Below are 27,018 nucleotides of genomic sequence, written 5' to 3' on the forward strand. Positions count from 1 at the left end.
GGAATTAAGATGGAATTCAGATCATCTATATCAAAGAAAACATTAATCTATTTTACTATTAAAATGCTGAAAATTATTAAAATGTCTCTTCCTGTGAAGAGATTTTCTGTTCATTTCCGATGGGGAAAAACAACAAATGAGGCTACTGCACTTCTTTAAAGTGTTCCAGATGAAGACAGGATAAGGAGACGCACTCATATTTTGTATATGATTTGGCAGATATGTTACATGTTTATATTGGATTTATTTTAACTGCAACGTTTGTTAGAGGGTTTCTGCATTTTTTCTTGTCCCTATAATAACAAAAGATCAGTGATGTTTTTGCAGTTTATAAATATGTTAACAAATCAGTAGCAGCATTAATAGCATTATAGCATTAATAAATTTACCATTAATTTAAATTGGTTAAATTTAGCATAAATATAGCATTAATTAATCAATTTAGTTTTCTACATGCTATATGTAATGTATTTGCAGTGGTTTTTTTTTTTTTTCCTCCCCTTAACAGAGGGAAAACTTACAGTAGCCAGTAATGTGTAAAAAGAAACTTTTATTAATTTTTTTTTTTTGGAATTTCAGTAAAATTAAGAAAGGTGTGATCATGAGAAAACAATGCAAAAAGTACATAAACCTTCAACTGATAAGGTGAAATATTTGTTTTCGTAAATGATAGGGTGGGGTTAAAATAAGGGGGGAAACATGAAATACATTCTTTATTGTATACAATAGTCTATTTATGATAATATATAAGTCTATTTATGATAATAATAACTAGAATAACTTGTTCATATAATATAAATTCAAAAAAAGGCACAAGAATATAATATTAATATTAAATAATATTTTATTTAAAACAATTTAAATTGGTTATATTCCCACTGCAGGAAACCAATGGTATCTAACAGTCTTACTAGGGATACTAAGTAAAATAGATACATTCGTACATACAACTTATTTCAAGTAAACATAGTAATTAACATATTACAATATTGAATTAAAGCTAGTACAATATGAATTACTCTACCTCTATTAACAGTATAATGATCTCTCAGTGAGGAGTCAGTATTAATTGTAACAATACTTACAAGCATGTTGCAGACACCTGAACAGGGAATTGAACTTATCTCTGTAGGTTGAGTCCCTGTACAACAAGTCAGAATCAGTATTGGATGTACAGGAACTCCCCGACTTAACAGAAATTCGACTTTACATAAGTTTTTGCCCGCTAGTGCAAACTTAAAAAAATCGTGGAAACATATTTTGCATCCAGTAGGAATAAATGGAGGTATTGTGAAAATATCGTAATGTGAACCCAATAACAATTTTTTTTTTTTTTTTTTTTTTTTTAATTCATTCCAAATCCTTGGAAGTTGAAAATTTCACTATATTGCTAAGCTATTTATCTCTCTAAAAGGTCATATTTATAATGGAAATTGCACTACCCTTTCATCGTATCATATGTTCCCGTTATAAGAATCGGTTTTGAATGCCTTTGTGATATTTTTCTAAAACACATTTTCTGGAGGTCACTACCATAAAACAATAAAAACAATTTGCACTTTCCAGTTTATTGGGCTTTTCTGTTAGTGCATATAATTATTAAACGGGTAGTAAACTTGATCTTATTGCAAATACCGATATGTGAGTGTGAGTTTTTACACTATTATGGTGAAATGTGTTCCCCTTCACTGAAATCTTCAATCATATAAAAAACAAATTTTCAGAAACTTCTCTTCATTCCTATTTACGTATTAGAATGATGAAGGGAAAGCGACCAATGAAACGTGCAAGTGGTGGTAGTGCCAGGAAACAAAACAAAATTGATTTAGAAATGAAGATGAAAATGTTAAAGAAGTATGAAGCAGGACAAAGTTTGTCCTCTATTGCAAGGGAATTAGGTCTCGCTGCTTCAACAGTAAGTACTATTTTAAAGGACAGTGCACATATAAAAGAACATGTCAAAGGATCAATGCACTTAAGATCAACAGTGATCACAAAACAACGTTCAGGTGCTATATCAAAGATGGAACAGCTGTTAATAATATGGGTGGAAAATTATATTCAGAAGCGAGTGTCCCTGAGTCTAATGACCATTCAAGAAAAAGCAAGAAGTATTTATAAAGATATTAAGGATAAATGCTGTGAACCCCACTCCAAGTTCGTGGCAAGCAACAGGTGGTTTAATAGATTCAAGCATCGTGCTGGTTTCCACAACGTTAAAGTATGTGGTGAAGTTGCCAGTGCCAATTCTGCAGCTGCAGAGAAATTTTGTGATGTGTTGGAAAAAATTATTGATGAAGGCAGCTATTCAATGCAGCAAATTTTTAATGTTGACGAGATTGCTCTGGCCTGGCAACCCAGAGGTCGCGGGTTCGAATCCCACCTCAGGCTTGGATCAGAGTAAAATGCAAAAACTTTGGGAAGTGCATTATAGCCACAGAAGCTGATGCGCCAACAACTAATGAAAAAAATAAAAAAAAGAGCGGTTGCTCTGTATTGGAAAAAAATTCCGGTTAGAACATATATTGCCAAAGAGAAAAATACAATGCCAGGTTTCAATTCGTCAAAAGATAGGGCCACGTTCTTGCTTGGGGCTAATGTAGCAGGAGATTACAGATTATTAAAACCACTGCTTGTGTACCATTCTGGAAATCCTTGTGCATTTAAGGGCATCAATAAAGTCACCCTACCCCTGCATTTCTGATCAAACCAGAGAGCTTGGATAACAATATCTCTCTTTGAGGATTGGTTTAAATGCTGCTTCATTCCCGAGGTTGAAAAATATTGTAAAGACAACGACTTTCCTTTCAAGATTTTGCTTCTCTTAGCTAATGCTCCTGGACATCCTATGCATTCAGATGATTTCAATTCGAATGTGAGAGTCATATTTCTACCGCCAAACACAACTTCACTCATCTAACCTATGGATCAGGGTGTGATTTCGAATTTAAAAGCATATTTACTCAACTCATTGTCTACAGTAGACAATGAGAAAAATTTTACATTAAGAGACTTTTGGAAATCTTACAATATTTACCATGCCAACTTAAACATTAATAAGGCCTGGGCAGAAATTACTAAAAGTTGTTAAATGGTGCATGGAAGAAAATATACTCATGGCATATAAAAGGCTTCGAAGGATTTGAAAAAGACAAATCATATGAATAGGTTACAGATAAGATTGTAAAGGTTGCAGAGCTACTTCAGTTTGAGGTTGATGCCAAAGACGTGGAGGAGTTAAAGGAAGAAGAGAAGGAATTATCTAACGAAGAACTTATTGACTTGCAGGCAGCAATAGTGAAAGAAGAAAATGCTGACAAAGCTCAAGATGAATCAAATGAGGTGCCAAGATGCTTCATCGCCAGAGAGATGGCAGAGATGGCAATGGTTCGTGAAATTGCATCGGCAATGGCAAGGTTTGAGAAGATGGATCCTGACAGTGAATGATTTTTAAAAGTTAACAGAGGTTTGAATGATATGCTTGCTACAAAGAAATCTACAATGAAAAGAAAAAAGCCACTGTCCAGTCATCTGTTAATTTGTTCTTCCATAAGGTTAAGTGGCCGACCCCTTCTAAATATCCACAGCCCTCAACCTCTGCAGCGGCATACTTATCAGCTGAAGACATCAATTCTAGCAACGATGCTCGAGAAGTAAAACTTACTGACCTTATGCCTGTCTCCCCTCTTTTTTTGTAATTTTATAATTTTGAATTTTTTTTTAAATTGCACGCTTTTGTAATTTTTCCTGCGCATGAGATAAAAAATTGAATAAATACAATAAATAATTCTATTTACATGTTCGTCAGACATTTCTTTTATGATTCAGTCAATTCAGCTAGCACAGTTGTGAGTGATGGGGGAAATTCCGACTTACATAAAACCCAACTTACGTAAGTCAGGGAGTTCCTGTATTCAGTGCATTGATGATGCTGTTGGGAAAGTGCCTCTTGAAAGTTGAGAGCTTCTGTAGGTTTAAGCAGAGCATTGGAGGACTTTTGAGAACTCTACCTCGGATCTTTCAGCCCATGGTATATTTAATATATATTTTATAAAGTTGATATTGTTCAAATAATTGAGCACTTGGAATATGCATAAGACCAGTCTCTGGAGTAGCTATAATGGAGAAGCAATGAAATATTGTAATATCTTCCCAGTCCACAGAGGAGATGCAAAAAACATGATGGACCACTATAGATGAGTGAGTTTGCATTCATTGATGTAGGAAAGATCATGGAATGGTTAAGGATATGATAAAATCATAAAAATGCAATAATACAATGCAACTGCAAATCTACCTTTTATATTTGTGACTGTTTAAAACTTGTTAAGGTGTCAAAGTATTTAAGGTTTTCTATGCAGTTTAGGAATTGCTTTTGCAGAAGGAAGAATGGAACTGGGATGTAGAAGTCAGTGATTCATGGGAAGAGGTGGTGGAAAGCATAAAGCATTATGTCCAGAAAGTTATAGGAAAGACAAAGGATAGAGGCTGTCTTCACTAAGAAGCTTGTTAACAATGTAACACCTTTTAGCTGGCAATTAACAAAGAGAAAAATACAATATTCACAGATAAGGAAAGCAGTGTTTTTGTTAAAAATTAATGCAAACAAAGTTGGAGGTATTTGAATGCTTTGTATGAAGAATGATGATAAGACTAGGAAAAAAAAAAAAAAAAAAAAAAAGGTGAGAGAGAGACTAATCATAATTATTAAAACTGGAAACCTCTCACTAGGAAAGGGAATCTTCCTCTCACTGGTGAGAGTGTAGTTAATTCAGAGTTGTTAAGCTTAATCACTATAGATATATTTCTCTAAGGATGATTTCTAGTTAATGGAAAATTAAACTGATCTTCACTGAAGTACTGAAACCAGAAATGGAGTATCTTTTGTGTCATTTAATAGAAAATGAATTGTGCTAATTTCATCTAGTTATGTTGGATGCTGGAATCTATTGGGAATATTCAAGTAAGGCAGAGGAGAAATCAGGTAGGATTACCTGTTTTTTATGTACATTAACAGGCAGTGTTCATGAGCTCTGGACAAAGATAGAAAATTTAAAGTATTTAGACTTGATAGACTTGGAAATTCTGAAACTTTGACCAACTTTGTTATATCTTTAGCTTTTCATTTTTGTGTGAAGATTATTTATTGTAATTGATGGGGGAAATTCCGACTTACATAAAACCCAACTTACGTAATGTTCTGCGAAACTCGACCCTTACATAAGTCAGGGAGTTCCTGTATTCAGTGCATTGATGATGCACTGAATACAGTGAAATTTTATAAAGTTGATATTGTGAACTATATTGTGAAAGCAATTAACATACATATAGAAAAGTTTTCTTTTGCTCCATATAATTTCACTAAAGTTAAGGTTTTTTTTTTTTTGGTTGTCTTTTAGAGATTGAATAACATGTGATTTCAGTGCATGAATAGGTCCTGTTTTGATGCCAGATGGGGGAAAAAATATATGACCATACATCATTTGTTGAAAACAGGTGGTGTGTGTTTAGAAAACCTGAAATTTTTTTGAATTTTCATTTCTAAAAATAAAGTGGCACAATGTGACTCAAATTAAGAACTTTTAAGGAAAAAATGCAGAATTTAGAACAGGGACTGACTTTTTTTTTTTTGGTGTGTCACATGAGCAATTTTGGAATGTATATGGCCTGTAAAGGCTATATACATTTTTTGATAAAAAAAATTAAGGTTTAAGAACATCCTTTCAAAAGTAAACATATTTGGGATATGTAAATTATAGTAACATAAAAAATTAAGTTAGTTAATAATAGTTAATACTAGCATAAAAGAAAGCCAATGTACAGGAGAACTACATGAGTAAACATTTGAAAGAATTTTTCAAACTAAAAATAAACTAATTTTGGTGTGATGTTAATGAAATGCAAGCCCATGCCATAACTAAGAAAAAAAATAATAATTACCATATTTTATGGACTGCAAAATGAACTCAGGTTTTTGACAGAATTTTGTGAAAAAATATTTTATTGCATATATCTGAAACAAAAATTCACAAGTACTTACTAAATAAAATAGTGTAGAACGAATTTACGATATGTAAATCCAAAAAATTTTCTATTGTTACACTCATCATTTACTGATATTACTATCAAAATTTTTACCTTCTTCAGAGAGTGCTCATCTTTGGTGCTGTTAAGGGAATTGCTGATTCCACATTTCTTGAAAGGCTTGAAGTCTCTAGAGGAATTAGAGGTTTATTAATCGTTTTCTTTGGAATAAAGAATGATTTCTAGTGAGTTCTCAATCAGATAAGCAATTTACAATCTGATGTTTAAAAAAATACAATAAAAAATATATATCACTGCATGCACCTAGGAAACCTTTGGACCATAAGATGCAGGGGAATTTTAGGCAACTTTTGCAGGAAAATGTAAAATGTGATAATTTCTTATGTCATTTATCTAATTCAGTGAGGAATTGACAGCAATGTTATGCCTTAACCAAATATTTGAAATCCTGAGTTGTCTCTGTTATTCAGTGTTCAGTGCAGAGCATTGCTTCATTTTGGACCTAAGTTGTGATTTGATAACTTTCATTGTAGAAAATATCTACTCATATATCTATGTTGATGCAGACACATGAACCTCCTCCATTCATGAGCCTTTAATTTTGAAAATGTGAAGCCATTGAGAGATGCAAAGAAGGATGCCATTGGCTTCAAATTGCTATTTATAATTTTATATTGATATATAATAGCATTCTTCAAATTGAAGGATGCTATTGGCTTCAAATGTTTGAATAGAAATATGTTCCAGTTGAAAAGCAACTGGGACTTTATCCACATCAAAAGTAAAAGATGACCAAAGCATGCCATTTTCTATCAGTTTGAAACCTTAGACCCTTCCAGTAAATATGTTCTCAGTTTTTGTCTCTAACAACAGTTTTCTGCAAAGCTGGAAAATGAGGCAACTCCCTGTTTGCTATTTCATAGGATAAAAGTATATATCTTATGGAAGTATATAAGATAAATCATATACAAAGTACCCTTTCCTTGCAGCTTTAAATTATTTTGTTGGAGATTATGTTTGTAATATACATAGAAATTGCAAAATCAGAGAACCAAATTTGGGGCATTGGTCATTCAACTGTGGGAAATCCAACTGTTTTTGTTTGATTTCTAAAAAAATAGCCAATTTCAGCTCTCTGTTCCCATACTCTTCTCAATACCTTCACCAGATTGAACCATCTTACATTTGTGTAGTATGAAACATCCTCATATTGTGATTCAACTTCCTACAACAGAGTTATAAATTGTGTTGTTTAAATCTCTTGCTCGGATAATTGACTACTTTTATATCTATGTCCACAACATTCTGTAGGCTTAGTTGTTGTTGTTATTTGGTTTTTAGGAACATTAGCAACTAAAGCCATATTGCTCCGGGGATATGCGGTGGTCATTCCCTGACCTTTCCACATCCTCCATATTTGGTGGTCACGGGCTTGAACCCCGGTCTAATCAAGAAGTGTGTGCTACGCGCTTCTGCTCCTGCCTACCTGGCTACAGAGGCACCAGTAGGCTTAGAATACCCCTAAATGGTACCTCTTGATCGATGACATGATGCATATAAACTAGATTTGGTTTTTTCTGTTTCATCTGGCCTTCAATTCTTTTCAGTGATCCAACATTTTTACCTGTTAGATTTGGACACTCACCATTTTATTCAAATTCAGTCCTAGTTTTGTTATGCAATTTTACTGCCTCTAATATATTTTTTCATAACTATGTAACTATTATTAATTCCATTGATGTTTTTACTTCTTTGGTTAGCCCAGATTTAGTTGATACTTCAAATAAAAATTAGCAGCTGGGCAGTCTTTAATATCACAACTTTTATTAACTGCTAATGAAAAACATTGAAAATCAGTTTGTTTTCACATTGCAGATGCAAGTTCTCAACAATATACTTAGCACATTTCACAATTTTTCATCTTAATATACTAACTTTTCTGAAGAGATTCGTCCCATCAAAACCTAAAAGGATGAAGTTGTGAGTACAATTATAAATCTGCTGTTGTCAAGTCATCGCGGAATATACTGGTAAAGATGCTTTTTCTGGTTTTCCAAATTAGTAAGCATTTGATCAGCCCTCTTTCTTTTTCTTTGTTGGAAATATTTTTAAATTTATCCGCATGTTTAGTTTCATAATGGCAAAAATATGAATTTTAGGAATGGCAACACTTTTATATTAAACACACAGCCTTTCCTGCCACTTAAGTGAGGAAGTATTTTGAAGGAATGGGTTAATTCGAAGAAGAATTGACTACGGAAGTCCATTCCTTCTAGAATTAGTGAAAAATATTGTAGTTAAGGTAGTAAAATCTCTAATTTGAGACAGAAGATATATTTTTTTTTGTAGCCAACAGCATGAGATACCATAACTTCAAAGCTAGTTGTAAGGTTTGTTGTATGTCACGCATGTAGCAGACATTTCAATATGAGAGGAAACTCCGAACTCCACAGTGGCTAGTTTTAAAATGCACTATTTTAATCTATCTTGCACTATTACAATATTCAAAAAATGTAGCACTTGGTTAACACTGTTAAAATAAGTGAAGTACAATACAGAAAAAAATAGTATAAAGCTGTTTAACATTTCACTGGCAATTCTGATGAAGGGAATGCCTGTCTTCCCATTGTCTTTGGAAGGGGTAGAATTTTTCTTAGTATAGTTTGGGCTTGTTAACAGGAGGGACTGCTTTTAGAGGGATGGGATGCACTTAAATAGAAGGGGTGCAAGAATATTCGTTGATGCTATCAAGGCCATGTTAGATAGATTGGACAACTGCTAGCTTGGAGGGAATAGACACAGTAATATATTAACAACAGCTGCAGGCAGAGGTGTAAGTGATTCTTGCACTGGTTCTCTTGAAACATGCAGCAGCCCAAGAATCAAGGTGTCAGGGATTGCAAGGCATGTTGTGGGTTCTCGTGGAACAAGTAAATACTTGGACTGTGTTAGGGTAACTAAGAGTAAAAACAGATGCATGTAGACTTGCACATGCACTAGAAACATAGTAAATAAATTTGATGAATTTGAAGTACCAGTTAAGTCATTGAATGTAGACATTGAATGTAGACATTGTAAGGAGGACAGAGATGTGATGCCACTCAGACAAAGGATGCAGAATTTCAGTATGAGGAATACAGTGCATATGGAAAAGACAAATGTTTCTAATGTGTTTCAGGTGTTCTTGTTGTGGGATCCAGGGTTTCTCCTCATTCTCTTCTGAGGTTTCTGTACTGGCATAAGCCATGCACCAGCCATGAAGTGTAGTGTTTAGCACCCAGGGGGCAACCAACAATAGGTTGATCACCCACTTACTCCCAACCTTAGCCTCCAGGAGGCACATCAGGGTTCTGTACTCCAGGACACATACATACTGGGCTCTCTGGATGCGAGTTTCAGAATGCCCAAAAAAAGGAGAGGAGAGGCTGACAGCAGAAAAGAGCTGGAAGTGGGAGTTGGTTGGGAGATAGTACCGAATAGTTGGGGTTGTAAGTAGAAGGCATCTCCTCAGAAATAAGAAGGGTTTGAGGAAAGACTAAAGAAGATGGATATGGTTTTACACTTAAGAGGTATGGGCAGCCAGAAGGCCCTGTCAATCAAGGTGAATTCCATACTGAGGAGGTACTCAGAACCAGCAAGCTGCATCTAGAAGCAAAAATCCCACCCAGGGAGTCCTGGGTCAGCAAATGTCAGTCCAGTTCCTGTAATAATATATGTGCATAGAACCCACCCACTTTGTCTGAATCAGCAAGAGTGGCCAATCCAAGGACAGGAGGTCTCCATCAGTTTCATGGAAGTGAACCATCACACCTTTGAAAATCCCAACTGATGGGGGGGGGTATTCCTGGGTCAGCAATTTGTCAGAAGTAGTCAATCAGGGAGTTGGCGTTCCACGTGGAGTCTTGTCCTGTTACTGGGTTTGCCACAGGAAATACAATGTTTGTTTAAATCAGCCCCTAAGGATAGCAGGGTTCACTGCCAGTCAAGGAGATCTTGTCCAGGAGATCACATTCTGGTTGGTTGTCAAATCCAGGGCAATCCTCGTGACAGTGGCCTCGGTGGATCCATTGTCTGTTGGTTACAGCTGTGCAAGGAGGCACCATTGGCAATGCAGAAGGGAACCAGACCAAGGTTTGCATTCTCTTTCTCCTCTTGAACACTGTTTGCATAAAGAGAAATGGTTTGGAAGTTGTCACTAGAGATAACAAGAATGGCTGCATTTACAAGTGACACGGGTGACAATTTTCAATTCAAGCTGAAGATCTGCGTAAAGGGGACCGTCAAACAGAACATGATTGAAAGATTCCGGTCCACCACAGTGAGAGGGGGGGTAATAGAAAGGCCCCATTGGTATAATTTTACATTTAGGTTCCCATGGCCCATGAGGAGAAACATAGCAAAGAGCCCGGGGTTTGTTGCCAAATTTCAATTAGCTTTGTTTATTCCTATTTTGGTTCTCTCTGTTTCAGCAATACAAGTAGGGTCCACCATAATTCTACCAGTAGTGGCAGGGATGCCTTTACAGATCTTATATTTAAAGAAATGGAATTATATTTTGAGGGAAACTTTTCACAAATAACCTGCAGGGCTGAGGTAGACACTGTCTGGCACACTCTGGAAATCATCAGCAGGATGGGTCTTTGTGCCAGTGCTGGTTGTGAATGGCCTTGTTGTCAGTACGGTAACCACAGTCACCTGCAGCATAGGTAATCGTCAGAAGGAATATATAGCCATAATATAATTTTAGGGTTCTCCCCTTGAGTCCCCAGTCTCTTCTAGCAACTCTGTAGGTTTTGCCTGTGAATTTTTTGATCTTCTCTTTGAGTTCTTTGAAGTGTAGCAGGAAGGACAATTTATCATCTGATGTTATTTCTAGATAAGTGATGGTAGTATTGTATTTAATTCTTTCGTTTGTGTAACAGATATGTGGAGGTCTTTGAATGTTCAGTGGACCCTTGAAGAGCACCTGTCTGGATTTGGTTGTGAATACTGCTAGTTTATTTGTGGTACACCAATTTTCAAGGTCTGTCAGGATCTCATTTGCTGATGCTTCTAGCTGGTATGTGGAGTCTCCATATATAATAACAGTGAGGTCATTGGTGTATACCACCTTACGAGATTTGGGATGGTCACATTCTAGCCATTTGTCAAAGATGACATTCCAAGCTAGTGGACCAAGGATCGATTCCCGGGGACAACCTCTGGTGGTGTCCCGGGTCTTGTGAGTTAAGGAAACAAAAATTTTCCTGTCCTGTAAATAACTGAAAAAGAGCATATAGATTGGGATGAAAACCTCTCCAGGACACATACTGCCACCAAAGGGTGTCAAAGGCCCCTTTGAAGTTCAAGGGGTTTGGGGATGTAAAGCATACTTCTTATCAGTTTGGCTTGCCTGCACTGCTGCTATGATGGCATATTCCTTGCTCCTGCCCCTAGTGAAGTCATACTGTTTGCTTGAATTAAGACTTTTAGCTTGATATGCTGTGGTGAAGCATCCTACAATGAGTTTTTCTAATATATTACCAGGTATGGGGTCTCTCATGGATAACACAGTTGGTAGAATTGCTGTCCTCCCTACATGCCGCCTCCGTAGCCAGGTGGGAAGGAGCAGCAGTGCGTAGCACACGCTTCTTGATTAGACCGGGGTTCAAGCCCATCACCACCAAATACGGGGGATGCGGAAAGGTCAGGGAATGACCACCGCATATCCTGGAGCAATATGGCCTTAGTTGCTAATGCTCCTAAAAACCAAATAACAAACAAACCTCCCTACATTGGGTGGAAAATACTGGAGTTCAAGCTCCATTGATGGCTTGAGGAATTTTTATGGGTCTTTTTCACAATGTGGCTGAGTTAGTCAGTCTCAGGCAAGGGTAGCATGGTTTTTTCTTCTGGAAACTCAAAGTTTTTTGTCCAGCGAACAGAAATGAGAACTCAGTTTTTACAGGTAATATACATGGAACAGCATGACCTTTGTCGCTGATGCTCCTAAAACCTTGCTAAAACAACAACCATCTATGGGGAGAAGAGCTATAGGACAGTATGAATCTAGATTATCTTGAGGTTTATTAGGGTTTTTCAATAGAATCATTACTGTTCTGTTTTCCAGACTGAAGGGAAGATGCCATCACGCAAACAGGAGTTGTATAGGTTTTCACTGATGGTCGGTGAAATGGACCAAAATTTCTTAATAGCTTCAGCCTCTATGGTCTGAAGCTGGGCAGTTTCCTGAACTAGTGGATTTCACAGCTTGGTCAATCTCCTGGAATGTAAATAGGGGTTCCTTTGGCTGAGCACAGTGTGTAAGATGATTGATATGCATCCCAGTTTGGATACTGGACTTCCTAGAGGAATCATCCTAGTGGATGATAGTATCAAGGATTCCAGTTACATAGTCCTCCCAGGAGTTGGTTGGTCTACTTTAATGGAAAGGTTGGTCCTGTAAGCTTATCCTTAAAAAATATATACAGTGATTCTGGTTATTCGGGCCACTGGTTAATCGGGGCAGCCTTTTATTTGGAACAAATCTTAAAGAACAAAACCCAATCGAAAAAATAGCCAGGGTTTATTTCACTTAATTGGGACAACATGCCATTTAATAGGGGCAGGAGGCCGCAGCACTCGAGATTACCCTACGATTGTCTCCGACCATACCACATTGTCCGGTCGTATTGCTTATCTTTTTTACTCTTTTAAATTTTAATCCCCACCCACAAATGTTAGTGAACAGACATATCAGTAGTATGTACATATCACAGTATGTATTAATTAAGTAATTAATAATTAATTACTTAATTTACGCATGTAAGCATAAATTAATTTTTTTTTTGCTAACCTGTGGAAAATATTCTTCCAATTTTCACGTATCATTTAATTTTTTAATTGGTAAGGTAATAAAGTGTAAATTTGTACTTAATATATCTTTACTTTTATAGCCTCTGGATAATATTCCTCCTATTTTCGCTAATTAGAGTCACTGTTTAATAGAATTAAATTTCAATTCACAAACTTAATCACAATGACCGGCGCTTACTACATATCGTATAGTGAATGGTACTTTACTATGGTGAGTCTATCGTAACGTGATTTGATCGTACGGAGAATCAGTCATAAAGTGGGTGTCCATTGTATTTTTAACTATTTACATGAAACTTTGCATAATTGGGGCAGCCACTTAATCAGGCCAAAATCCACTAGTCTCGATGTGTCCCAAATAACCAGAATCGACTGTATTTACCGTGCATTTAGAGGCTATGCAGGTGTTTCTTCAATTTCACAGGTAATTTCTGTGGTGTATAGTTGCATATTATCTTTCTAATATAGCCATTGAAGTGGAAATGTACCTAAGGTGGATCAGATTCAATTGATTAGCATATGATTCTGATTCTCGGAAGGTGAAAATGCATTACAAAGCTTTAGGCTTTCACCATTTTTTGCTGCTACTAAGCAACACCTGAGTTTTGTGGCAATCAATTACACATTTTTTCACATTTCTAGTTATGTTATTATTAATATTGAGTCAAGGTGATTGGGAAATTATGTTCTTGAATTTTTCATTTTGAACACATCCTTATTGTATGCAAATGTTTGAAAAATTTCTGGCCTGCCATGTAATTTCGAATAATGACATACAGGCCATTTCTAGCCTGTATGTCATTATTCGAAAATAAAATAAAAATGATAATATATAATCCACAAGGATATGATGGAAATATTACTCGATGATTGGCCATAATTTATCAAGAACTGGGTTACTGAATTCAAAAGAAGTCATACAATCACTAAAAAGAGCGTCAATACTTTTTTCAACCTAAGGTGGCACCACTGAGAGATACAGTGTTTCCACACATAACAAATTGCATAATAGAAAGATTGGAAACCTGAAATGCCCTAACTTACCTTCCATCTGCTTATGTGTTAACAAATAAGACTAATGATTAATGGGTTTCACATACAGTGAGGGGCACCTCCATAGCCAGGTGGAAAGGAGCAGCAGTGCGTAGCACACGCTTCTTGATTAGACCGAGGTTCGAGCCCGTCACCACCAGGCACAATATAACCTTAGTTGTTTTTGCGCCAATAAACCCAAAATCAAATCAAAGCCCGTCACCACCAAATACGGAGGATGCGGAAAGGTCAGGGAATGGCCACTGCATATTCCCGGAGCAATATGGTCTTAGCTAATGCTCCTAAAAACCAAATAACAAACAAACAAACATACAGTAAGGCCCCAACATCCAATGGTAATTCGTTCCACAAAACCCATTGTAGTAGTAGCAGTGGCATGTGATGCAAGAAAGCAAGCATATGAGCTTATGCAGCATCAGCCAAAAAATAAAAAATAAAAATAAGTTACAAAACAATCCCCTGTAAATATTTGTCCAGTTTCTCCTTAAATTTATTTAACCTACCAACTTCCACAATGACAGATGGAAGTTTGTTCCAGCAATTACCCACCTGCTGGCTAAAGGCAAATTTCCGCACATCTATTCTACATCTGTCCTTCCTCAATTTCAACTTATGCCCCCTTAGGTTCGTAATCTGAACAAGTGGAAGAATCCCATCAGAAGTCGGCGTGCTCAACCCATTCAAGGCCTTATACACCTCAATCAGATCACCTCGCAGGTGCCTAGTCTCCAGCTGCTGCAATTTGTAGAACTTAAGCCTCTCCTGTTAAGAGGGTCCCTTCATTCCCCTCACCAATCTTGTTGCCCTTCTCTGTATATGCTCAAGCAAATCTACATCCTTCCTAAAATGAAGCCTCCAGACATGCATGCAGTACTCAAGGTGTGGCCTGACCATTGCCTTATACAAAGGGTACTAGGAAAGTTTTGCAATACAGCTTTGTTTATTTGATTTTTTCAAAGTAATTTCCTCTGCATTCAATACACCTCTCCATCCTCCGAAACCAATCTTTAAACCAGTTCTGCCAAGTTTTGCTGGGGAGTAAAGCACACTCGTCCCAAGCCCGTAGAAGGTCCTCATCACTGGAAAACCGCCTCCCTTTTAGCTTCATTTTCACATGCGGGAACAGTGCAAAGTCGCAGGGAGCAAGGTCTGGACTGTAGGGAGGGTGCTCGAGAAGTTTCACTCCTGTCATGGTCAAATATTCGGTGCAGGCTTTGGCGCGGTGAGCTGCAGCATTATCGTGATGGAGGTACCAGGTGTCCATTCTTGACTTTGGCCGCAGGTTCTTCATAGATCCAATGACTTTAGGCAGGCATTGTTCAGTATACCACTTAGCTGTGACTGTCTTCTGCGTGTCCAAAACGACACGTTCTACAATTCCACTCGATTTGAAAAATACAGCTATCATTTTCTTCTTTACAGATCGGGATTTTCTGACAATTACGGGTGTGTCGTCATCATCAAAAACCCAAACTTTGTTTTCAGCCTTGGTCAGCAGATCGTAATAGTACAGCCAAGTCTCGTCACCTGTCACGATGTTGTTCACATACCGAGATTGTCCCTTATCAAACTTTTTTAACATCTCCCGGCACCAAGTCACACGTCGTGTCATCTGCTCTTCAGTCAGATGCGGCACCCAGAGAGAACAAAGTTTCTTCACGTGCAAATGATCTTGCAGAATCGAACGAATTGCTGGTGCATTTAGGCCCAAAGTATCCTCTATCTGTTGGTAGGTCACTCGCCTGTTTTCGTCAAGCATTTTCCTCATAGCAGTAACGTTTTCCTCCGTAACTGACGTTCGTGGCCTTCCCGGCCTCTCAGAATCCTCCAGAGTGAAATTTCCCCTTTGGAATTCTCTATACCACCTGAATATCGTTGTACGATGTGGACAATCATCATCTAGTGCAAGAGTCATTTCTTCTAAGCACTGGTCTATGGTTAAACCACGCACGAAATTATACCGCAAAACTGTCCTTATCTAATTTCATGACCACGATGCCATCGCAAGCACTTTACACTCTCACTACTAATGAATAACTGAGCCCATCGACTTGCCGCGGCGGCTACTATGCACGTATGAACATGTCTCAACAAGCAGCTTCCTGTGATTCATTGTTGCGTGTTGCGTCATATTGCAAAACTTTCCTAGTACCCTTTGTACAGAGGGACAATCACCTCCTTTTCCCGGCCAACAAAATTCCTGTATATCATTGACAACACCCCAAGACCTGCCCTGGCAGTCTGTCTGCATTGCTCAGAAAACTTCATATCTGACTGCACAATTACTCCCAGGTCTTTTTCATTTTCTACCACCTTAAGTGTAGTACCACACAGTTGGTATGTTTCTCTGGGGTTACTTCTACCCATATGCAGTACTTTGCATTTTTCAATGTTGAACTTCATTTGCCACTTCTCGGCCCATCTGCCCAAATTATCTAGATCCTGTTGCAGTAACACACTACCATTACTGTCATTAACAACCCTGCCAACCTTTGTATCATCTGCAAACTTCGATACTAAGCCTGATATACCTTCATCAATATCATTGATAAATAAACAAAACAACAGAGGACCCAACACCGAACCCTGTGGGAGTCCACTAGTAACATTAGTCCACGAAGAGCAGCACCCATTGATTACCACCCTCTGTCTTCTCCCACTCAACCATCCTTTTATCTATTATAGCAACTTACCCTTAATACCATTCTGCTCCAATTTGTACAGTAGTCTTCCGTGCGCAACAGTGTCAAAAGCTTTCCTGAAATCCAAGTATATGATTTCAAAATTATTTTTTGCATCCAATTCCTTTGTAACCACATCATAATAACCAGTCAAATTTGTCGGACAAGACTTTCCCTTAACAAACCCATGCTGTGTCTGAATTATTGCTGCAGTCTTGTCTAGATGATCCTGCAATGCATCTTTAACCAGTGACTCCATTATTTTACCCAGAACAGAAGTTAAACTAACTGGTCTGTAATTACTAGTGCCACTCTTCGATCCCCCTTTGTGAATTGGGGACACATTTGCACATCTCCAATCCATGGATGCTCTCATAATTATGGCTAAGGGTTTGCTTACTTCCTTTGCCGCCTCCTTTAATATAACTGGATAGATCCCATCCACCCCAGGTGCCTACCCCCTTTATGAATTGGGGACACATTTGCACATCTCCAGTCCATGGGGACCTCCCATGAGTCCCAAGGATGCTCTCATAATTATGGCTAAGCGTTTGCTTACTTCCTTTGCTGCCTCCTTTAATATAACTGGATAGATCCCACCCACCCCAGGTGCCTTTCTTATGTTTAACTTCAACAATTTCTCCCCCACTTTGTTCTCAGTTATTACAAAATCATAAAGACCCTTACAATTTGATAACCTTGTGGCATTTTCAAATCTTAATAACTCCTCGTGAGTGAATGTAGGTGCAAAATACTCATTCAGTTTGTTTGCTATCTGAGCAGGATCATCAACAGTCGAACCATCGATATCAAGTGGACCAATCAGATTCATCCCCTTCCTTTAAGAGTTTATATAAATAAAGAAATCCTTGCTGTTTTTCTTAGCATCCTTTGCCAAAGATTTCTCGTAATCTGCCTTTGCCTGCCTAACCTCCTTTGTGACTTGATTACAGACTAGCTTATATCTGTCATAGGCTTCTGAGTCGCCTGATAATTTATATGCATCCCATGCATTTTTCTTCTCTGCCACGAGTCTCATTAGTTAATTTGATAACCATTTAGGCCTAAACCTTGAACAATATTTCTAAATAGGTATGAAACATTTAGTAGCTTCTACTATTAATTCCTTGAATGCTTCCCACTTAGAATTTGCTGTTGGTAACATCATCAGTTGGTCCCACTGTACAGAATTTAAAAACTGTCTGAGACCACTATAGTCACCTTTATGGAAGCAAAAACCCCTTCCTTTACCCATGATGGTAATTATATCTTTAAGTAGATTTCACATCAGTACACTGTGATCACTGCCACCTAATGGTTCCTTTATTTGCAAATTCTTAATACACGAATGAATACATTGATTTCCTGTAATTCGTTCCCCAACAACACATAAAATAGGTATTTCTCACATGTTGAAAATTAGTGATAAAAATAGTCATAAAACATCTTAAAATAAAAAACAAACAATAAATTAGCACTTACCTTCGATTTGAAATGCAGAGCTGATAAAATCAATGGTGGCGGGACTATATCAAGCTTCAGTTGTCTTTTCAGTCTTTTGTTGCTACTGGTAAAAAAACTGTCCGAAGTGGACTGTTTTTTACAACTTTTTTGTAGCTTTCTGAAGTAACAAATGACTTCTTCCTTCATTTTGCTCATCGTGAGTTCAGTGTTTTCAGTGTCGGTGTGTTTTTATCAGTCTGTTAAACGCTCACAACAAGAAATGACAGTCTTCAGCTGACACTTTTTTTGGTGTCTTTTTCTTCCTCTCCAGTGTCACTCTCCGTAATTTTCTCCAACTCTTGTTAGCTCACGCCCATGAGCGTGTAGGCGCCTCCGTAGCCAGGTGGGAAGGAGCAGCAGTGCGTAGCACACGCTTCTTGATTAGACCGGGGTTCGAGCCCGTCACCACCAAATATGGAGGATGCGGAAAGGTCAGGGAATGACCACTGCATATCCCGGAGCAATATGGCCTTAGTTGCTAATGCTCCTAAAAACCAAATAACAAACAAACAACAACCCATGAGCGTCAATAACATCCTCTTCGCCAACTTCCAGACCCATTGATTTTTCAAGAATGACAATATCATTTGTCAAAGCCCCATCATCTTCAAATCCTCAACGTTATGGGTAATTCAAGGCCAGATGTTTTTCATTGCTGAATTTAAGCACCTTGTGGAAACACCATTGCAAGAACTTACAATCAGTCTCACACAGTCCAACATGTTGAACTTCGACCTCCAAATATCTTTGAGGATGACAGCATTTTCACCAAAGGTTGGTGCAAAGCAACTTGCGAATATTTTCATGGTGTAGGTTTTCTTGAAGTTTGTAATAACTTGCTGGTTCATTGGTTGAACAAGAAGAGTGGTGTTGGGTGGCAAAAATTTGACTTGAACAAAGTCAAATTGTGCCTCAAGAGATTGAACAAGGTTGGGATCATAGCTGGATGCATTATCCAGCAGGAGCAGTGCCTTCACAGGAAGCTTATTTTTCTCAAGGTAACTCTTCACTGAAGGACAGAAAACATCAAGCTCCCATTCATTGAAGACATCCCGTAACCCAGGCCTTCTTGTTACTGCACCAAAATACTCCCAACATGCCTTTGTCGACCTTTTGTTATTTAAATATTCTGGGGATATTAGAGTGATACACAAGCAAAGGCTTCAGCATAAAATCCAAGAGGCATTGGCTCCCAGCAAGAGAATGAGCCTATCTTTCATAGGCTTATTCCCTTAGTAAACTCACCTCATCTTCAGTGATGTACGTTCTCCTGGGCATTCACTTACAGAAGAGACCAGTTTCGTTAATGTTAAAAAACTAGTGGGTAAGATAGTCCTCCTGATCAACAAACTCTTGGAATTCAATTTTAAAGGCCTCAGCTGCTTTTTTATCAGTACTGTATGCCTCCCCATGCCTTTCAACACTTTGACATTTGCCATTTTTTTGAGGCACTCAAACCAGCCTCTGCTGGCTTTAAAGTCTTTGAAGTGCACAGCACTGTAGCATATTGCTAGCACATATGCTAGCAATATGCCACTGGTTGATGGAGCTTTAAGTTTCAGATTGTCATAGATCTGAAATAATCGTACGAGTGATGTTCCGCGTGCCACACGTCGAACAATAATGTTGTTGAACAATAAAAAAATGCTAATTGTTTGAGAACAATCATATGAGTGATGTTTAGTGCGGCACACATCTGAAAAATTTAACCCATGTATCATTCTAGCTATATCAGAAAGCTATCGGTACCTGCAAATATCATCAGTCCTTAAAATAAACAATCGTATGGAAGGTATATCGGATGTCGATGTCATCGTAAGTCAAGGCTCTGCTCTATAGTGAAACCCATATGACAAGCACTGAATAAAGTGTACTTTCCTCTATGCAATTCAATTTTAACCAATTTTTAATATCCACACCTTTTTAATTAATCTTGCTCATTAACACATAAGCAACTGGGAGGTAAGTTCTGGTATTTTAGGTTTCTGATCTTTTTATTATCATTTCCTCCTCTGAACTAAAGATTATCCATAACATTAATATAGTCAAATTGCATAATGTATTAATTTTTTTTAATTGTTAATTTTATTAGCAATTGAATTGATACACTCACCATTTCTTCTCTAAGTTTTGAATATACATGCATAATATTTTTGCCTAACACTATTCCCTCTAGCTTCCCATGTTTATTTCCATGAAACAGACTTTTCAATTTGCGATGTTGATGGTAAATCTGTCTCATTATTGCCCATGTTTAAATACACTGCATTCTGACCCAAGGTCAAAGAGAAAGGCATTGATCATGGAGTGATGTCACTTTTACATATGGATAGATATAAAATAAAATTAATAGAAAAAAAATTTATAATGTTTGTTGTGCCAGTTCTTCCATAAAAATGTATAGATTCAAATTTATATAATATTAAATGTTATTAATACTATTGAACTAGTTCTTTGTTTGTTGGAATATTACATAAAACAGATATAAAGTGGTTTTGGCAGGCTTTTATTTGGTATCAGCTTAGGGTGGAATAGTGGGTAGGCCTGGGCAACCTGTGGTTCTGTTAACCAAAGAAAAGAGAACATTGATGCTTTTCATAACCTGATTTTGAAAAATCAATGGATTTAATTACAGTACATAGCAAAGACACTAACACATGCTGTGAGTGGATCCATTATATTGCCCACAAAGAATTTCCCTAGGAACTAAGCATATATGCCCATGGTTACTATTTGGGCTTACTTTCTTAGTTTTCTTAATAGTTCTTAGTCATTTCTAAGTAACTATGTAATTTATTTGATGTTTAGTGGAAATATTTTGTGAAAATCCTTACTTCATTATGGCTGATGATTACTACTGTTTGTAATACCAGGCAGTAATAGTCATCAGTTTCTTTGCAGTCCATTTTACTATTGACTAATTTCCCTGTTATTTTTTCTTGCTTTATTGTTGGGATGGGAGTCCTACCCTCCATGACAGTATAATGGTTTTACCACTTGTCACTCACTTGGAAAGGTTTGTGTTTGATTTTGTCAGAGACTGGAGGAATTCTAAAAGACCTGTTCAGTTGTGGCTGTAGTTAACTGACATTAGGCAGAGGGAATAGGGATTTTTTTCCATGAATCATTAAAGTCAGTGAAGGCACACATGGATATAAGTAACACAAACAAACAAACTGTATGAATTAGATTACCATTGAATGTGGCACATTATGGCCTGAGTAGCTGATATGCTAGCAATTCCCAAGAAGAAAGGTATGGGGGAGGGATCTTAACAGTTAATCTTCAGCCTATGTTATGTAACAACATATTTACTCGAAGTTTTTTTTGCTGATTATTTTACATCACATTATTTCTTAAAATATTTAATATATTTTGATATTTTTAATGTTCTAACTGTGCTTGTGTATATGATTCTTAACTGGGGCTGTGTGCGTGCTTGCGTGTGAAAGAGAGAGAGAGTGGTAGCACATATGTTAATTACTCAGTAATAACTCCTTCATAATTTTATGTTTTATAGCACTGAAACATTCTCCATCAAAAAAGAAAGGTACCATGATTCGACAAAGGCCACCTTCTTCTGGTGAATCAGATTTAACTAAACCAGTATCCTTACTTATTAAAAGCCAGTCTGAATCAGGTGCACTTCATGCAGGTGAAGGTAAATAGATTTTTATGAGAAATTTTAGTATTTTTGAGAAATGATCTTTTAACAAATGGTGTTAGAACAGGGGTGGACAACCTTTATAAATGGCAGACCAAATAAAATGTCTGTGAGGTACACGCAAGCCAAATTTTTTTTTTAGCTTTCCATGATTGTTAGGACTATTAAAATGGTGAATAATAAAAAATTGTCATAACATTTTTATGTTATTTATTGTAATATTTATACATACACCTATATATAATTAATTTTATTAATAAGAAAAACCAAATACAAATTCAAGATAAAATTACAAAAATACACATCCTCTGGAGTGAAGAAGCCCATTTTGCTTAAATGGACAAGTGAATATGCACAACTGTCACATTTGGGCAATAGAAAAACCCTCGAGTTATCCAAGAGGTCCCGTTGCATTCTCCAAAAGTGACAGTGTGGTGTGGATTTAAAGGCCACGTTCATGATTGGGCCATATTTTTTTGAACAGATAACACCGACTGGACCCCCGCACCTGTTCTGTCACTGGACAGCGATATTATGAAATGTTGGCAAAGTTTGCAGTACTAGAGCTGCAACAACGTGGGTGCCTTCACAATATCATATTCATGCAATATGATCCACCACATCCACCGTTGTGTCCAAAGATAGCTAAGGCAACACTTTACAGACAAATGGGTCGTCGGCCGTTGTTTCTGGACATCTTGGCCACCCCGATCACCGGACCTCACCCCATGCGACTTCTGGTTGTGGGGTTTTTTTGAAGAACCAAGTGTATCAGGAAGGATACGAACTCTGTCAGATCTGAAGGACAGCATTAGACGTCATGTGCTGGTTATTCCACTGACATGTTAAGTTCTGCTGTAGAAAATGCTGTTCTTTGAATGGAAACTGTTGTTGACTAAAATAGAGGACACATTGAATAATTGTAGCACTGTTCAAGTGCTACAATTGTTCAATTTGTATTGCCACAGTGCTATATAGTGACAAATTTTGTAACTATTTTTTTTTTCTCCCCAATAAATGACAAGTGCATTATTTATTGTACCTGTTGTCCAAATTTCTCTTCAGTACGAGCCTTAGAAATCACTCCAGAGCTCTCTACATAGGGATACTTTAATTTTAGCAACCCTGTATTTTCTAAATTTATGTCAGAAATTCCATTAATTCAAAAACATATATAATAAACAGCATGCCTTTTATTATATATACACTGAGTGATCACTGAATTATGACCACCTACCTAATATTTTGTGGGTCCTCCTTTTGCCCTCAGTACAGCAGCTATCCGACGTGGTATTGATTCAACAAGAAGTCGGAAGCGTTCGGGAGGTATGGCCAACCAAGCTGTGTGTAATGCGGTTAGCAATGCAGGTATAGAGGTGATTGGTGTATCCAGATGCCTGATATGCCTTTCCATAATGTCCCACAAGTGCTCTATGGGATTGATATTTGTGGAGTTCACAGGTCAATCGATATGCTGGAAGTCAGAACTGTGTTCCTCAAACCATTCCTGCACAACAAGTGCCCGATGGCTTGCCGCATTGTCATCTTGGAAGGCACCATCGCCATTAGGGAAAAAGTGTAACATAGCGGGGTGTATACAGTCAACAAGCAGTTGACAATAGTGGAGACCACTGATACATTGTTTCACATGCACCAGGGGTCCAAGTTCCTGCCAGTGAAACATGCCTCACACCATACAGCTGCCTCCACCGGCCTGCACTTTTGATACTATGCATGATGGATCAAGAGCCTCATATTGTTGAAGCCAAATCCATAGACGACCATCCATGGTGTAAAGTAAATAATGTGACTCATCCAACCAGAACACCTTTTTCCAGTCTTCTGATGTCCAGCTTGCATGCTCTTTGCGCCAGGCGAGTCTTTTACACCGATGAACCTTGGTTAGGAGAGGATGCTGTAGGGGGTCATCTGCTGGTATAGCCCATACGTGCGACGCAGGTCATGCCAGATATTGTTCTGGGTTGGCCCATGTTGTATTGGGTAGTCAACTCTTCAAAAGTGTTGTGCCTGTATAAGTCGTCAGACCCGGCGCTCACCTCTAACATCGACCTTTCACTGACCTTTGCAGTTTTGCCATTGGGTTGTTGTTTGACCATTTTGATGCCAGTCCTGGTACACTTTAATTAAGGCAGCTCTTGAACACCCCACCAGTTGAGCCGTTTGGGAAATCGAGGGACCAGCTTGTAGAGCACCCACAATCTGTCCTTTATCAAAGTCCAGTAAATCCTTCCTTTTATCCATCACTTTCGGAATTTTACTACCTACTGAACCACTAACACCTTATCTATGCTACACAGGGTGACTAACTCCGCACTCTCGTACCTCACGTGGTCAACATGTCACATTCAGTTTTTGTAGGGGTAGTCATAATTCAGTGATCACTCGGTGTATTTTGAAAACAACTGTGGGCCGAATTTGCGCACATTCACAGGCCGGAGGTTGCCCATCCTTGGTGTAGAATATAATGTTGAATCATTTAATACTTTTTCAAATCTAATTAATGAATAGAGGAATTTATTGAAACCTTTTATTAGCCAGTACAGACTTACAAGCTTTAGAACACATTTTATGAACATGATTCCCTGATGCCTTATATCTGCCTTTTCTAATTTTTAAAAATTGTTTTTTTTATATCTTTCCTTTCATCATGTTTTTATTTAACTAATTAAAAGAAACTCAGCAAGCTGAATAAATTGCAAGCCATTAGTAGTTTCTTTGTCTTCTGAAGACTTTGGTATGGTGGAGAAATAATCAGCCATTGTAGAAATGCTATTTAGTAAATGATTGAGGGAAAAAATTACATTAAATATACTATGCTACACTTTTTGGTTAATATTTTCTGTAGATTTTCAAGAGTCTGGTTCATTAAATACTAATTAGATAGGTGGATGTGAAGGAGGCCTGGAAAACTCTGTTGCCAGAGTGCATTATGCCAGCAAAGAAGTTCAGAGAAGGTGGAGTTGTGGTGTGGGGACTGTTTCTCATGGTATGGCCTATGATCTTTGGTTGTTATGTTGAGAACCATGAAAACCAATGCCTCCTAACATTTTGGACAAGTCCATGCTCCCTGAAATTTGACAGTTCTTTGGTACAGACCCATGTTTGTGTCAATGGATAATGCCCCATGCCATATTGCCATTGCTGTTCTAGAGCGGTTCAGGGACACAGATGTACAAAAGTTGAAATAGCCAGTGTAGAATCTTGGCTTGAATTCTATGGAACACATATGGGATGAGCTAGCATGTTGGATGAGGATCAGATCAACATGTCCCACATCAGCAGCTCAACTGGTCACTGTTTAGCATGAGGAGTGGAGGGCTGTATTCACTGCAGTCTATCACTCATTGGTGGAAAGCCTATCCAAGAGGATTAAGGTGTCATAGTCGCCAAAATGGGACAAACTTACCATTGCAGTAAGTTGCAGTGAAGTCACTGGGAAATCAGTGTTTGTATGGATACCTTTTGGAGGATATATTAGCAAGGGTAAGGGGTATTCATAGAATGTTTAACTAATTATTGATCTATAACTGCAGACATTAGTGGAACATTATAAGAGTAGAGATGATTATAATCAAACCTAGTTGTATGCTTTACATCTTGAATGCTACAAACAAAATCAAGCCAATTCTGAAAATCCAGGAGCAGTTCATATATATATATATATATATATATATATATATATATATATCTTTTATTTGCTTAGTGTTCACCTACTTCAGATTTTTATAAAATTGGAAAAGTATAGTTAATGGTTACAGATGGATCACTGGCATTGAATTGGCAACCTCAATTGGGGTCCTCATGACAGGAATTATGACAGAGAAACTTGTGAACAGGACGAAAGGTTCTGTCATTTAAATGATGGATACTACTTCTTATCATACATAAACATGATTTATCACTGGTTAAGATTTTGCTTCATTAGTAACACTAATGAAGCAAAATTAACCAGCATTAGACAGATGCCAAAATAACTGCTATAATATTTGTTGCTATTGATTGACAGAGGATATTGGTAGTAATGATTTAATTTTGAAGACGTTGACTCCAGTTAAATCAACATTTATAACAAGCTTTCTGTTAAAAGCTAAATCTGAAAAGTCCAAGATGTGAAAGTCCTTGAATATTCTATGTTTGGAATATTTATGGAATATTTGTCCATGAAAAAAATATGCTGAATTGAAAGGGGAATGGAACATTCTTTCAGCTTTGAAATGCAGGATTGAACCTGATCATGTTTTGTGTTGTCTCAGTGTGGTAGACTAGGTAGTGATATGTTTGACATGGATAAACTTTAACTACTCATGAAAGAAATTATACAGGGATCCTCATGAGGTCCTGGGTAGGATGAGGCCACTTGTTTGAGCCTATTGCTACTTTTTTTTTTTCTTTCATTTCATAACTTCACACAAGTATTATTTGAAGTTATGGAAAGAAATAAAAAAAAAAGTAGCTTTGATATTAAAATACCTGACACACCTGTCTATTGCCAGATATCACATTTCTTCCTTTTTGAATATTTCAGATATTTTTCTAGTATTGTTTGCTTCTGTCATGCTTAATTTAATTTTGTAGAATATTTTAACTTTAAGTGTTTTATTTTATTATTTGTACTGAATTTCATTTAGGCTCTGCAGCAGAATCTTCTGCTCCTACTATTGTCCCTTTTCCACCCAGTCCTCCTGCATTACCTGAATGCTCTGGGGATGATGACAAAGAATTATGGAGCAGTGAAAAGTTATCTGAAAATAGACTAAAAGGCCGTGTTAGTACTGATCCAGTGCCTACAAAGACATTGGCTTTCCGATCAGGAAGTTCTATCGGGAAGACTGCATCAGTTACCTGGGATAAGACAGAAGTTGTCAGGTAGTTTTCTTTTATCTAAGCCAAATATTTTATCATTTTTAACTGTTTATTCTCATTCTGTAGTTAAGTATGTTTTAATCTCTCCACACACATATGCACACATTATTATTATTATCATGATCAGTTTGTTTGTCTCTTTTATATCACCCTCACTTGATTTATCCCTATTTAAGATTTGTATCATTTTCATTCAGTACCTCTCATTTGACATTACATTTATTGCTCATTTTTATGCTACATTTCATTCCATGATATGAGTACATTTTGAGCCACAAGTGAAGGGACACTGTATGTTTACCAAGACAAATTTTTCCCTTCTTCCAGCTAAGT

The 27,018-nt window shown here is 37.3% G+C and overlaps 1 protein-coding gene across 1 annotated transcript in view; it reads left to right on the forward strand.

The window, feature by feature from the left end:
* LOC150075211 (phosphatidylinositol 4-phosphate 5-kinase type-1 alpha-like) overlaps positions 1 to 26,692 on the forward strand; it is a 271,058-nt gene extending 244,366 nt beyond the window's left edge. The window contains exons 16-17 of the mRNA XM_090388401.1: positions 21,658 to 21,798; positions 26,451 to 26,692. Coding sequence (XP_090244527.1) covers positions 21,658 to 21,798; positions 26,451 to 26,692 — 383 coding nt within the window. The remainder of the gene's footprint in view (positions 1 to 21,657; positions 21,799 to 26,450) is intronic.
* Positions 26,693 to 27,018: the final 326 nt, after the last annotated feature.

This window comes from Mastigoproctus giganteus, chromosome 14 (genome assembly GCF_048544385.1).
Source record: "Mastigoproctus giganteus isolate SK-2022 chromosome 14, ASM4854438v1, whole genome shotgun sequence".
NCBI classification, from domain to species: Eukaryota; Metazoa; Arthropoda; class Arachnida; order Uropygi; family Thelyphonidae; genus Mastigoproctus; species Mastigoproctus giganteus.